The 13640-nt window shown below is 44.0% G+C and overlaps 1 protein-coding gene across 4 annotated transcripts in view; it reads left to right on the plus strand.

The window, feature by feature from the left end:
* ZNF496 (zinc finger protein 496) overlaps positions 1-13640 on the plus strand; it is a 40744-nt gene that overhangs the window by 19776 nt on the left and 7328 nt on the right. For 3 of the 4 annotated variants that reach the window (XM_033853747.2, XM_073802961.1, XM_019951171.3), the window contains exons 7-9: positions 9201-9333; positions 9876-9983; positions 11089-11202. In XM_033853747.2, the coding sequence (XP_033709638.1) occupies positions 9201-9333; positions 9876-9983; positions 11089-11202 (355 nt within the window). The remainder of the gene's footprint in view (positions 1-9200; positions 9334-9875; positions 9984-11088; positions 11203-13640) is intronic. The other variant, XM_033853746.2, reaches the window with a different exon arrangement.

Raw genomic sequence — 13640 nt, forward strand, 5'->3', positions numbered from 1 at the left:
AAAGGAAAATTTACGCCCTGCCTTTAGGCAAGTAGGGGGAGGGTACTTCTTCTGCAGTCTTTCTGTTTCTCCATTGCCTACAGCTCAAAACAGCCCTTAGGCCAAAGTGGCATATTTTGGAGTGGTGTATTCTTAACCCCTTCAGGACCAACATCAAGTTCTTTGCTGCAAGCCCTTGTGAGGAGAGCCTGTGGCTTCCTGAGGCTTGTCTTCCACTCTGTGGAACTTGTCTTGGACAGGCTTCCCCCACACTGGCCTCTGACTAGCAGTAAAGCCACTTAAGGACTGATAACTGTAGGCTCTCAGGCTCCACCCCAGACCTGCAGGGGCATAATGTGCATTTTTACCAGGATGCTTGAGTGATTGATATGTACATTCAAATTTGAGAAGCCCAGTTCCAAACGGATTCATCTTTAGAAAGTTTTAAAATATTATATTTATTTTTATTTTTAACTTTTGCTTTCGCATTAATATCAAGCTTGGGGGAGACTGCCAGAATAGAAATACTGCAAATACTCTTCACTTTAATTCCCGCATTCTCTGTCACTATCTCTCTCCCTCTCCCTCCTCCCTCTCTCTCTCTCTTACTCTGTCTCTGTCTCAGCCCCAACGCCCCCCCCCATTTTTTTTCCTGAATCTTTAGGGAGTTATATGCAGACATTCTTCCCCTTTTATCTCTTTGTTCATGCCAAGGGAGCATATTTCCTAAAAGCAAGGGTATTTGCTTACATAACCATAATACAGTTACTACATTCTGGAAATTCAACATTAAAATAATAGTCACAGAGCATCATGCTTCCCAATTATTAGTTGTCCTATGTGCAACATTTTCTCCTTAGAATTTCTGTTTGTCGCGGCATCAGTAGTTCTGAAGAGTGAAGATTAGTTGTAATGGCAGACTCTGCTCAGATAGGTTCTAACACGATGAGATTCAGGTTACACGTTTTGGTGAGAGTGCCAGGCTGGGTTGTCTTTCCCCATGTGTCACATCGAGGGCCCTGAAGTGGTGTTCCCCATATGGATCATGTAAGCTCTGATCTCTGGGGTAAGGGTCTCAGGTGGTTTTTTTGTGTGTGTGTTTTTTTTTAATAAAATTATTTATTTATTTATTTTTGGCCACATTGGGTCTTCGTTGCTGCACGAGGGCATTCTCTAGTTGCAGCGAGCGGGGGCTACTCTTCATTGCGGTGTGCGGGCTTCTCATTGCCGTGGCTTCTCTTGTTGAGGACCATGGGCTCTAGGCACACGGACTTCAGTAGTTGTGGCACGTGGGCTCAGTAGTTGTGGCTCGCGGGCTCGGTAGTTGTGGCATACAGGCTTAGTTGCTCCGCGGCACGTGGGATCTTCCCAGACCAGGGCTCGAATCCGTGTCCCCTGCATTGGTAGGCGGATTCTTAACCACTGCACCACCAGGGAAGTCCCTCTTGGGTGGTATTTAAATACGACATATATACATATATAAGTTATGTATAATTGTTCCATATTTGTTTATTTTTTATATTAACATTTTTTTAAATCTTCGCCATAATGATGACCGAAAATGGTCTCTATATTTTTACTTCTTTTAATCTGTTTTTTGAGCTATAATTTGCATATACCTATTTTAAGTGCAAAGTTTAGAGAGTTTTGACAAGTGTCTACACATGTAACCATCACCCAGTCAAGATACAAAACATCTCCATCACCCCAGAAGTTCCCTTGTGCCCTTTTGCAATAAAGCTTTGCTCTCCTGCCCATGTCAGCACTGATCTCCTTTTTGTCACAATAGATTTGTTCTTCCTGTTTTAAAATTTTACATAAGTGGGATCATATAGTATGTGGTCCTTGGTGTCAGGCTTCTCTTACTCAGCCCAGTATCAGTAGTTTGTCCCTTTTTATTGTTGAGTAGTATTCCATTGTATAACTACGTCACAGTTGGTTTATCCAGGGCAGTTCCCTGGTAGTCCAGTGGTTAGGACTCCATGCTCTCACTGCCGAGGGCAGGGAACTAAAATCCCGTAAGTCACGCAGGGCGGCCAAAACACACACACACACACACACACACACACACACACACGGTTGGCTTATCCATTGACCTGTTGGTGAATATTTGGGTCACTTCCACTTTTGGCTGTTATGAATGAAGTTTGTATGAGCATTCATATACAAGTCTTTTTGTGGATGTATGTTTTCCTTTCTCTTGGGCAATTACCTAGGAGTGAAATTGTCACGGGGAAGTGTATATAATTAATTATAGGAGAATTGGCTATTTTCTATAATGATTTAACCACTTAGACTCCTACCTGCAATGAATGAAAGTTTCAGTTTTTACACATCTTCACCATATCCTGACATTGTTATTTTAAAAAACATACTTTGGCTATTGAGGTGGATATCTCAATATGGTTTTGATTTGCATTTGTCTGTTGACTAATGAAGTTGGGTATCTTTTTATGTGCTTGTGGATCATTTCTCCATCTTTTGTGAGGTGTCCAACATTTTCCCTGCTTTTTGGGTTGCTTATCTTATTGTGTTTTAAGACATATATATTCTGGATAAAGTCCTTTGTCAGATATATGTATTAGGAATAGTTTCTACCAGTCTACAGCTTGCCTTTTCATTGTTTTAACGATGTCTTTTGAAGATTGGATATCTTCAATTTTAATGAGATTGAATTTATCAATTTTTTCTTCTATCATTTAATGCTTTTTGTGTCCTGTCTAACAAATCTTTGTCTACCCCAAGGCAACAGAGATTTTCCTACTGTGTGTTTTATAGTTCTATGTTTTACATTTAGGTCTTTGGTTCTTTTTTGTTGTTTTTGGTTGTGCTGCGTAGCACGTGGAATCTTTGTTCTGCAACCAGGGATCGAACCCGTGCCCCTGCAGTGGAAGCACGGGGTCTTAACCACTGGACTGCCAGGAAAGTCCCTTTGGTTCTTTTTTTTTTTTTTGACTGTGTTGGGTCTTTGTTGCTGTGCATGCGCTTTCTCTAGTTGCAGCGAGTTGTGGCTTCTCCTGTTGTGGAGCACGGGCTCTAGGTGCACGGGCTTAGTTGCTCTGCGGCATGTGGGATCTTCCCTGACCAGGGATCAAACCCGTGTCCCCTTCATTGGCAGGCGGATTCTTAACCACTGCACCCCTTTGGTTCCTTTTAAAATTATATTTTGTGTATTGTATGAGGTGTGGGGTTGTTTTTTTTTTTTTTGATGTTGATATTTAGTTGTTTATCACCATTCACTGAAAAGATTTCCCTTTCTCCCATTGAATTGCCTTGGCACCTTTGTCAAAAATTGGTTGTCCACATATGTCTGGACATCTGGGCTCTACCTGGTACCCTGATTTATGTTTTGATCCTTTATGCCAAGAACACTATAACTTTATACTTAGTTTTGCAATTCGTAGTGAGTCCTCCAATTTGACTTTTGTTTTTCAAAGTTCTTTTGGCTACTCTAAGTGCTTTGTATGTCCTTATAAATTTTAGAATCAACACATCAATTAAAAATAAATAAATAAAGTCTCCTGGAGTTTTTATGTGGAATTGAACTGAATTTATAGATCATTATGGGGCAAACTGACATCTTAACATTTTGAAGTCTTCCCATCTAGGAACATGTTAAATCCTTCCATTTACTTAGTTCTTCAGTGTTTGGATGGGGTACATATTTGGTAAACATTTTCCTTAAGAATTTCATGACTTTTGATGCTATTGTAAGTGGTATGGTTTTTTAATATTTCATCTTCCACTTGTTCACATATAGAAATACAACTGATTTTTGTATACCGACCTTCTAACCAGCAACCTTGTTAATTTTACTTATTAGTATAGAAGCTTTTTTGAAGATTCCAGAGGATTTCTATGATTGGATTGTAAGAATTTTGGCCTCTAGGCTTGGGTGAAATTCATCACCTTTCTTTTTGAAACTTTATCAAAGTGAAGATTTTTTTTTTAATATATAAATTTATTTTTGGCTGCGTTGGGTCTTCATTGCTGTGCACAGGCTTTCTCTAGTTGTGGCGAGTGGGGGCTACTCTTTGTTGTGGTACAGGGGCTTCTCATTGCAGTGGCTTCTCTTTGTTGCAGAGCACGGGCACTAGAGTGCGTGGGCTCAGTGGTTGTGGCTCCTGGGCTCTAGAGCGCAGGCTTAGTAGTTGTGGCGCACGGGCTTAGCTGCTCCGCGGCATGTGGGATCCTCCTGGACCAGGGCTAGAACCCATGTCCCTGCATTGGCAGGCGGATTCTCAACCACCGCACCACCAGGGAAGTCCCCAAAGTGAAGATTGATACTAGTCTTTTATATACATTTTTTCATGTACTAGTAAAGGTGAACTTTTTTTCATATGTTTTAAAATATTTACTTTCTTGGTTCCCTCACCTTTTTTTATTGGGATGGAAAGCTTTTCCAATTGTGGTGTAAGGGCTCCATATATTTAAAGCACTCTTTGCCTTTCATAAGTGGTGTGCCTTTATTCCCAGTTTGTCATTTGTCTTTTAGTTTCATTCATGCTTTTTCATTACTGTGGATATTCATAATTTTTATGTGGAGTATCTGCCAATTCTTCATATGGCGTCTCTATTTTTAGTGCCTGAAAGCCTTTGCGGGGGTGGGGAGGCTTCCAGTTTTTTATTTTTATATTCTTTATGATCAAGGATCAGAATCTAGTTTTATTTCTAAGTAGTTAGCCAACTGTATCAGGCACATCAGATGAAAGTCATCTTTCTTTTTCCCCATTGATTAGGGTTCTGTTTTTTCCTGTAGATTAAAGTTTTAGGTATACCAAATTTTGTTTCTGGACTTTTTCTTCTCTTCTATGTTGGCCTGTTTTTGTTCCAAAGCCACATTTCTGATTTTGAAGCTCTTTTCTAAAATGGTCACCTTACTAATTTGTTGAACATTTTCTTGCAGTTCTTTATACTTCATTAATATTACTGGTTACTCATATCACCATAAAGCGATTGAAACACTTAGATTTTTTAAAAATTGAAATGGTGTTATCTTTTCTTTTATGATAGTGAAGTATATCCACAGTTGATAACAAGCTGGTTTTAAAAAAATAGGAAGAGCAACTCATTAGAAAATAGAAAAATAGGCAAAGAAAATAAGCGAGCATCTTAAGACAAAACCCAACTGGCCAATAAATTCATGAAGAGATGTTCATTGAGGTAAAGGGAGTTACGCTCCTGTGATTGCTTCATACCCACAGTGCTGCTAGAACCTTAAATATTTGACAGTGCCCAGTGTTGTTGGCAAAGGTGTATGGAAATAGGCGTGCCAACGTATTGCCAGTGGGAGCATACTTTAGGTACTCCACTTGAAGAAAGATGTGGAAATACTTAATGTCGATCAAGATGTATGTTCCCAATGTTCCCTCTGCACATCTACTCTGGAGGCACTGTTACACATGGATGGGGTGACAGAAGAGAGAGTTCACTGAGCTGGGAAAGACCTAAACATTATGACAGAAGAAATAATTCTATGAAATTGTATACATTAAAGTCAATGAACTAGACGTACGTATATCAACGTGAATAAATCTTAACTAGAATGGTGCATATAAGGCAAGTTTAACATTTAAATACTTACAAAACAGTGCTGTCATTTCAGGCTATATTTGGATGTAGTGGGAGTTTAAAAGCCATGCATAGAATATTAAACACCAAATCCAGAGTGCAGCTTCCCTCTAGGAAGGTCTGGGAGTGGGACTGGGGTCGGGAGAAGCTCAGAGGAGACCATAATCCTACCACACCCTTTCAAGGAAAACCTGAAGCAAAGACTGTTACCTATTAATAGTTCATACATCTTACTAGCGGGTACATGGGTATTTTATTTCAGGTGTTTTTGGTTGTTTTTTTGGCCGTACCACTCAGCTTGCAGGATCTTAGTTCCCCTACCAGGGATTGAATCTGGGCCACCGCAGTGAAAGCGCTGAGGTCCTAATCACTGGACCGCCAGGGAATTCCCCAGTTTTTAATACTATTAAAATATAAATGATACGTGCTTAGGTAGGTCTTCAGACGCTAGAGAAAAGCATAAAGAAGAAAAGAAGCCTCACATATGATTCTGCAAAACATTGTGTTCTATGCTCTTTACACACATGTTTGCATACATCTCTAATGATTTCCTTAGAAACATTTCCTAGAAATAGAATTACTGGATCACAGTGTATGCTTCTGCTACATTCTCCCAAATATTGTTCAGAAATGTGCAGTTATTTCCAACCGTGTATAAAGGCCTGTTTTCCTACATCCCTAAGTACCCAGGGGAGTATCACACTTTTAATCTTTTCTGATCGAATGGACTGGGGCAAAAAAAAGTATAAATAAGTAATTGTAAACATATGCCTGTGGTAACATAAACATACGACTGGTGAATTTTATTTATATCCCAGATGACTGACATTTTAAGACAATGTATGTTTAGCAAGATTTCTAGGGGCCCATTAGAAAGCTTTTAACCCAGCAATTCCCAATCTTGACCTCTTGTCACAGTCACCCGTGAAACTCTTCAAAATATTTTTCCTTGAAAGGGTAATGCTATTTCATAATTCAGAAGACACTAGGTGATATTACTGAACCAATATTAAATTTCTCGGTTGTAGAGCAGTTTTTTTTTTCTTTTTTAATATATTCATTTATTTATTCATTTAAGAAACATTTATTGAAATCTGTTCTGTGCCAGGTATTGTGTTGGGCATTCAACGTACATTATCTCTTAGCCCTCACAATAATACCATCTATCTATCTATTTTTAGCAGTACTGTTATTATCAGTTAGCAGTACTATTATTTTTTTTCACACTCACACACTGTATTTTATTTTTACAAGAGATAAATAAACTGACACCAAGCATTGTAAATGGATGACCACAGCAAAAGCAACAATGATTGCAGTTACCAAACACGAAACACACTCATACTATGTCATGATATTGACATTCAGTCCAGGAATCCTCCGCTGTAACAGCCCCTTTGCTTTGCAGTGAAAATTGATTTGTGTATTTTTTGCCTTGTAGAGCAGTCTCTTGACCATGGCTCTGTTGACATTTTGGCTGGGTGGTTCTTTGTCGAGTTGGGCCGTAGGGGTGTGTTGAGCAGCACCCTTGGCCTCCACCCGCTCGATGCCAGTAGTGCCCACCCCTCAGTGGTGACAAAAATGTCTCCAGACATTGCCCGATATCCTCTGGGTGCAGAATCAGTCCACTTGGTTGAGAGCCACTGTGCTAAAAGAATTGTGCTGATGTAGGAGAGTAACATCTTTCTTAGGAGATACACTCTGTCACATGTTGGGGTAACGACCTGTGATACCTGCAACTCCCCAGATATCCAGGAGAACGAGTGAACATACCCAATCACCATATATGTGAGAGGGGGAAATGTGACAAAAGGGCCACATGTTCATTTATTGACTCTAGTTGAACAGTGGTGTATCCTTCATGTTCATTGTATTACTCTCTAGGTTTAATTTAAAAAATTAAAAAGCACGTATGTGGGGGAGGAAGGGTCCAAAGGTACCAGAGGAGATGCATTGAAAATTCTCCTTACCCAGGTCCCCACCCACCCATCTACCCACCAACCCCCACAGCTGGCACCTGGCCCCTGGGCAACCGTATGGCAGTAACTGGTAATATTCCAGAGATTTAGCTGCAAGGACATGTGTTTAAAATATTGTGAATTCTTTTTCTTTTTTTTTAAAAAAAAAGAAAAACAGATGTTAGTATATTATACAGAAGTACTGTGGGTTGCATTTTTACCCCCAAATTTTATTTTGAAGTCCTTTTCAATTAACTGTATAAAGGGCTTTTTTTTAAAAAGACAAAAAACAAACCCAAATGGAATTTTATTTTAAATGTTTTGTGATTGAAACACTTTGCAGAAAACCTGTGCTTGTTAGGCCAATATATAATGACATGCTTAGTAGAAATAATACATGTATGTATTTCTGTTCTTCTGGGATTAGAAGGTACAAACAGAAATGTCAACTAGACCAGTAGTTGTTCATCTTTTCACTTTTTTTTTTTTTTGCGGTACGCGGCCCTCTCACTGTTGTGGCCTCTCCCATTGCAGAGCACAGGCTCCAGATGCGCAGGCTCAGCGGCCATGGCTCACGGGCCCAGCCGCTCCGCAGCATGTGGGATCTTCCCGGACCGGGGCACAAACCCGTGTCCCCTGCATCGGCAGGCGGACTCTCAACCACTGCACCACTGGGGAAGCCCCATCTTTTCACATTTTACTTCTCCCAAATATTCTATCAGATGATCAAGTTTCCAGATTATTACGAACAAAACAAATAATTTTTCAATGACATTTACATATACCACCAATTGTCATATTAGTATTTAGAGGAAATTTGAGAACCTAGCTTCATGCTCTAACTGGCTAAGAATTACATTTCCATTTTGTAAATGACTTCTTTATTTTTGTGGACTCCCGGTATTATGTGGATATGCCATCATTTCAGAAATTAAAATTAATTTTTGACACATTCTCATGGTTTATAACACAGTGTAAGAAAAGTCTCCCTCCTGCACATAACCCCGGGGGTCCTAGCACCTTTTGCAGAAGCAACCGGCGGTCAAGACTTCTAGGTGCTGGGCACACAGGGACAATCTAGACAACCTCTGGCCGGGTGCTTTTCATGTAACAGTACACCTTGGAGGGCTTCCTACGCGGTACGGAGAAGCCCTTATTCTTTCTAACGAGGGTGTGATCAGGCCTTGTAGGATGTCCTGTAGCTTACTTAAATAGTTCTTTGTTGATGAGCATAGACCTTGTTTTCAGCTTTAACTATTATCTCTTATCATCAGTGCTGCAGCGAAGGAGCTCATACAGACCTCATGCTGCACATGTGAAAATAAACTGTAGAAATGGAATCTCTGCATCAAAGGGTGAACACGTGGGTAATCTGGTGGACATTTGCCTGCCTGGGAGTTGTGGGTTGCAGCCTCCCCAGCACTGTGTAGGAAGGCCTGTTCTGTACATCCTTGGCCACCCTGTGAGGCATTCACTGTTCGGATTCTGCCAAACCAGATGCATCCAAGGTGGGTCTCAGGCTAGAACTAGGGAATCAGTGTGAGCTCTGGAGCAGCCTGTCTGCTTTTTCTTCCTCCCATCTGCACATGTTGCTGGGGGCTCTGCCTCAACCCCGTCTTCCTTCCCACTTGTTTGTAGCATCCCTCCCCTAGCTTGTCCCTGGATTGAGGTGTACCTGTTCTGTGGTTTCAGAACCGGGTTTCTTCTTTCAAGGATATGATCTTCTGCTTCTCAGAAGAGGACTGGTCCCTTCTAGACCCTGCCCAGACTGGCTTCTACGGAGAGTTCATCATTGGGGAGGACTGCGGCGTCTCACTGCCTCCAGGTAAGACTTAACTCTCCTTCTCTCCTGAGACCAGGGATCTAGGGGGCCCATGTCTGACCTCACTGTTCACCCCCAAGCCCTGATGGGAGGTCACCTGTACACAGTGGCCCCAAGGCCACTCTGCAGGTTGACCATTGCCTGCTGCTGTGACGTGTAAGTTAGGCTTGTTAGCTGCCTGTTTTGCATACAAAACCAAATATAACTTGTATCCCTTGCATTTGCTTTTCTTCTGTCATTCTTGTCCTACGGATTTCTTCATTGCTGTTTTTCTGACAGGCCTGAAAGAGTTGCCCCAGGCCCACAGCTTCCCCTTTAGTGTCTTCCCTCCCCCTCCCTCTCCCTGCTTGCTCTGGTCTTTCCACTTCTCTGTGGCCCTGTGTGGCCCCTGTTGGTGTCATGGCCTGTCACATGTCCCTCTAACTTCTCTCTTCTCTACCTGTCCCAGAGTTGCCTGGGACAGGCAACTTCTCTCTCCTCCCACCCTGGTTTCCTGTGGGAGCAGGTCACTGATGAATGTGTATCCTTCCCTTTTCTGTGAATAGATGACCCAGCTACCCAGCTGGATCTCTCCCAAGGAGAGGAGAATGAGCCACGTGTTCCAGAGTTGCAGGACCTCCAGGGGAAGGATGTGTCCCAGGTCTCCTACGCAGGTGAGTATTGATACCAGAACTTGGTGAATAGAGCGGGTTGGAAGGCCGCTGCCAGCCAGAGGCAGACCTGCTCCCTCTGCCAATTTTCTGCAGCCCTCTGTCACCACTGGACCATGTCTTGGTAGGACAAGTCTTGCCTCGTCCCTCATTCCTTACAGAAAGAATATGGGGATTTTAATTTTGCCAGGTGTGGGGATTGCACTTCATCAGCCAGGAACTAGGATGTAATAGGAATATCTTTCTCCTCTGCTATAACTGACACCTGGCTTGTGCTGACAACCCAGTGGCCCCTCTACCAGTGAGGTCACATGCTCTCCAGAGGTCAGGTAGGGGAGGAGGAGGGTGTGCCACCTCTTGGCCGGGCACTGGGCACAGTGCCTCTGGCCGCTTCACCTGTCTACTCCATCCAGCCACATACTGCAGGTAGTGTGAGGAAAGTGAGGCAGGGGGGTGGCGCTCGGGCTTGGTTGACATGACACAGTTCAGCAGCAGCATTTCCCAGCCCCCTCCCCACCCCCAGCTTTCCGTGTCACCAGAGCTTGTATCTGTAACCACTGTGCTGTAACGCCTCAAGATGTCTGCTCCTTCGGGGGAAAGAGTTCTGTACGGTGTCATCAGCAGACCCTTGACCCCTTCCCCTTTGGGACCTAAAGCTGGCACAGAGCAGGTCCGTATTTCACTCACTATCCCCACCGGGAACAAGCATCCAGGGCCTCTGGTGTGGCTAGCTTCCCATCCCGTCTCTACCCCAGCAGGCCCTGTCCAGGCTGCGTTTATGCAGCGTCTGCGTGGAGTACTGGAAATCCCACCACAGAAAATGGAAATGCCAGCAGGGATGGCAGTTACTTGTCCACAGTCAAGTGGAAGGGGCAGAACCAGGATCCACATTCCTCCTATCTAGCTTCAAAACCCACGTTCGTGGTGTTGGCCCATTTTGCCTGCAGATTCATTTGCTCAACAGACATTTACTGAGTGGCTGCCCTGAGAGGGAGCCTAGGCCTACTCTTGGATCACAGCCTGGCATCTGTTAAGATGCACCCCCCCACCCCCAGGTGGTGCTGCAGCTGCAGGGAAAATCAATGTTTTCATTTTCTTCTCTGGAAAGACTTCCCAAGTCTCCAGCCATTCCAGACAGAAGAAAGAAGGAAACGGGATGAGCCGCAGGTGCCGGAGTTCCAAATCTGCCAGCAGACGGTGCTCCCACCAAGCACCTGCCCAGGTAAAGGAACGCCTGAGAGGGTGCGGGGGAGTGTGCCCCTGGCTGTGTGATGTGTGGCTTGAGTGTGCATATGTGTGTGTGTGGTGTGTATGCGAGCTTGTGTGTGCATGTAGCGTGGGGCTGTGATATGGCCTGTGGTGATGGCATGTGTGATGTATGTATAGTGTGTCTGGTGTGTTGCGTGTGTGAGCGTACGTGTGTGGTGTGTATGGTATGTGGCATCGTGTGGTATGCATGTGAGCATGTCTGCATGTGTGTGGGCATACACGTGTGAGTGGTGTTTATGTACGTGGTGCGTGTGTGGTGCGTGCATGTGTGTATAATGTCTGTGTGTGAATGTATGCGTGCATGGTGTGTGTGTGCGTGCATGCGTGTTGGGTATGTGTATACATTTGTGCTGGTGGTAGGTTCAGGAATTGAACTTTCTGAAGTTCCTGCTGACGGTTCCTTGCCAACTGCCTGCCCTAGTTTTGTTTTGCTAGGTTCTCTTCCAGCTCACTCGCAATCTGAGACCCTCCCCTCCTTTCCTTTCTCTTGTGGGTTGAGTCAGGGTGCTGATGTAGTGCTGTTGGCCACCTAGTTTGTGTATTTCTTCCCTGAGCAAGGAAGACCGGACTCCCCAGACAAAGTGTTGGAATTAGAGAACAGGTTTACAGAATGCTGAAAGGGGGACCTCTGGAGAATGTACTCCAGCTGCCCTCGGCAGCATTTAGACTCCAAGTAATGCTGGTAAAAGTTGCCACCTCCAAAGGCGAAGACTAAAATCCCACCATGTTTAATGTCGTCAGTGTTCAGCCATTCTTCCAAATATCACACCCGAGTCTCCGGTCCTTACTTGAACCCACTGTGTCATGGAGGACTTTTTGCAGCCATCCAGACTGACTCATGCACAATCCGTGATGCCTTTTGGAAGCAAGATTTGCATGATATTTTGGTGTTTCCACCTACCACCGTGCAGGGTTCATGACCATTTGTGTTCGCCCCCTCTCCTGTGTAGACAAAAGGGATTTTATGCTTATGTAAATCTACAGTCGGTCTACATGGACAGTACTCCATCCCCACAAGCTTTGATGCTCACCCCTGGTTTTCTAAGGAGCTTGCTGAGGATGATTTTTCATGTGTAGCCCATTCTCAGTTCTGCCTGATGAAAGCTTGATTCTCGAGATACGTTTTGTTTTTGTGGCCACGAGGCATGTGGGATCTTAGCTCCCCGACCAGGGAGTGAACCTGCACCCCCTGCCTTGGAAGGTGAAGTCTTAACCACCGGACTGCCAGGGAAGTCCCTTGAGATGCATTTAGAATCCTCTTCCGCCTCTTCCTGCCCACAGCATGTCTCAGCCCTGGCAGCATCCTTATAGAATGTGGACAGTCATTAATCCCCAGTTTTTTAGCTCCACTCTCCCTCTGCTGGGCTCTGACACAGAATATACTTTGAAATGGCAAGAAGCTAAGGGTTGCTATCTGAGATCAGTGAGAGATGATAGATTGCAAAGAATAGGCACCATTTTTATTTTGGTGGCCTTGCCCACACTTCTGACAGCAGGTGAAGGGTCCACATCCACGCTCATGAGGGACCCTCCCAACTGGTTCCATTCGTGTCAGTCCAACCAGCACATTATAAAGCTGCCACTGCGATGGAATATCTTTTTTTTTAATTTATTTATTTTATTTTTTTTGCTGGGCGGGGGAACTGCGTTGGGTCTTCGTTGCTGCGCGCGGGCTTTCTCTAGGTGAGGCGAGCGGGGGCTACTCTTCATTTTGGTGCGCGAGCTTCCCACTGCAGCGGCTTCTCTTGTTGTGGAGCACGGGCTCTAGGCACGCGGGCTTCAGTAGTTGTGGCACACGGGCTCAGTAGTTGTGTCATGAAGGCTCTAGAGCGCAGGCTCAGTAGTTGTGGCGCACGGGCTTAGTTGCTCAGTGGCATGTGGGATCTTCCCGGACCAGGGCTCGAACCCGTGTCCCCTGCATTGGCAGGTGGATTCTTAACCACTGCCCCACCAGGAAGCCCAGAATATCTTTTCTTGTTTATTGCGTTTTCTCTGTGAATTGCCTAGTTAATACTCTTTAGTCCTTTTTTTCTTTTTTGCCCCTCCCCCCTTCACATTTGGTAAGCTCTACGTCTTTATGTCCAAAGCACTGCACCAGTGTAAGGTCTTTACATGATTTGTGCATTATATCCTTACCGCACCTTCTGAGATAGATACTGTCTCAGCCAGCACAGGCCACTATAGCAAAATACCATAGAGGTATTTTCTATTAAACAATAGAAATTTATTTCTCACAGTTCTGGAGATTGAGAAGTCTGAGATCAAGTCAACAGCAGGCTCATTGTATGGTGAGGGCTCTCTTCCTGGGTTGTAGTTGACTGCCTTCTCCCTGTGTGCTTGTGTGACCTTTCCTCGGTGCATTCTCATGGAGACAGAGCCCTTGTCTCTTCC

This window comes from Tursiops truncatus, chromosome 3 (genome assembly GCF_011762595.2).
Source record: "Tursiops truncatus isolate mTurTru1 chromosome 3, mTurTru1.mat.Y, whole genome shotgun sequence".
Taxonomy (NCBI): Eukaryota; Metazoa; Chordata; class Mammalia; order Artiodactyla; family Delphinidae; genus Tursiops; species Tursiops truncatus.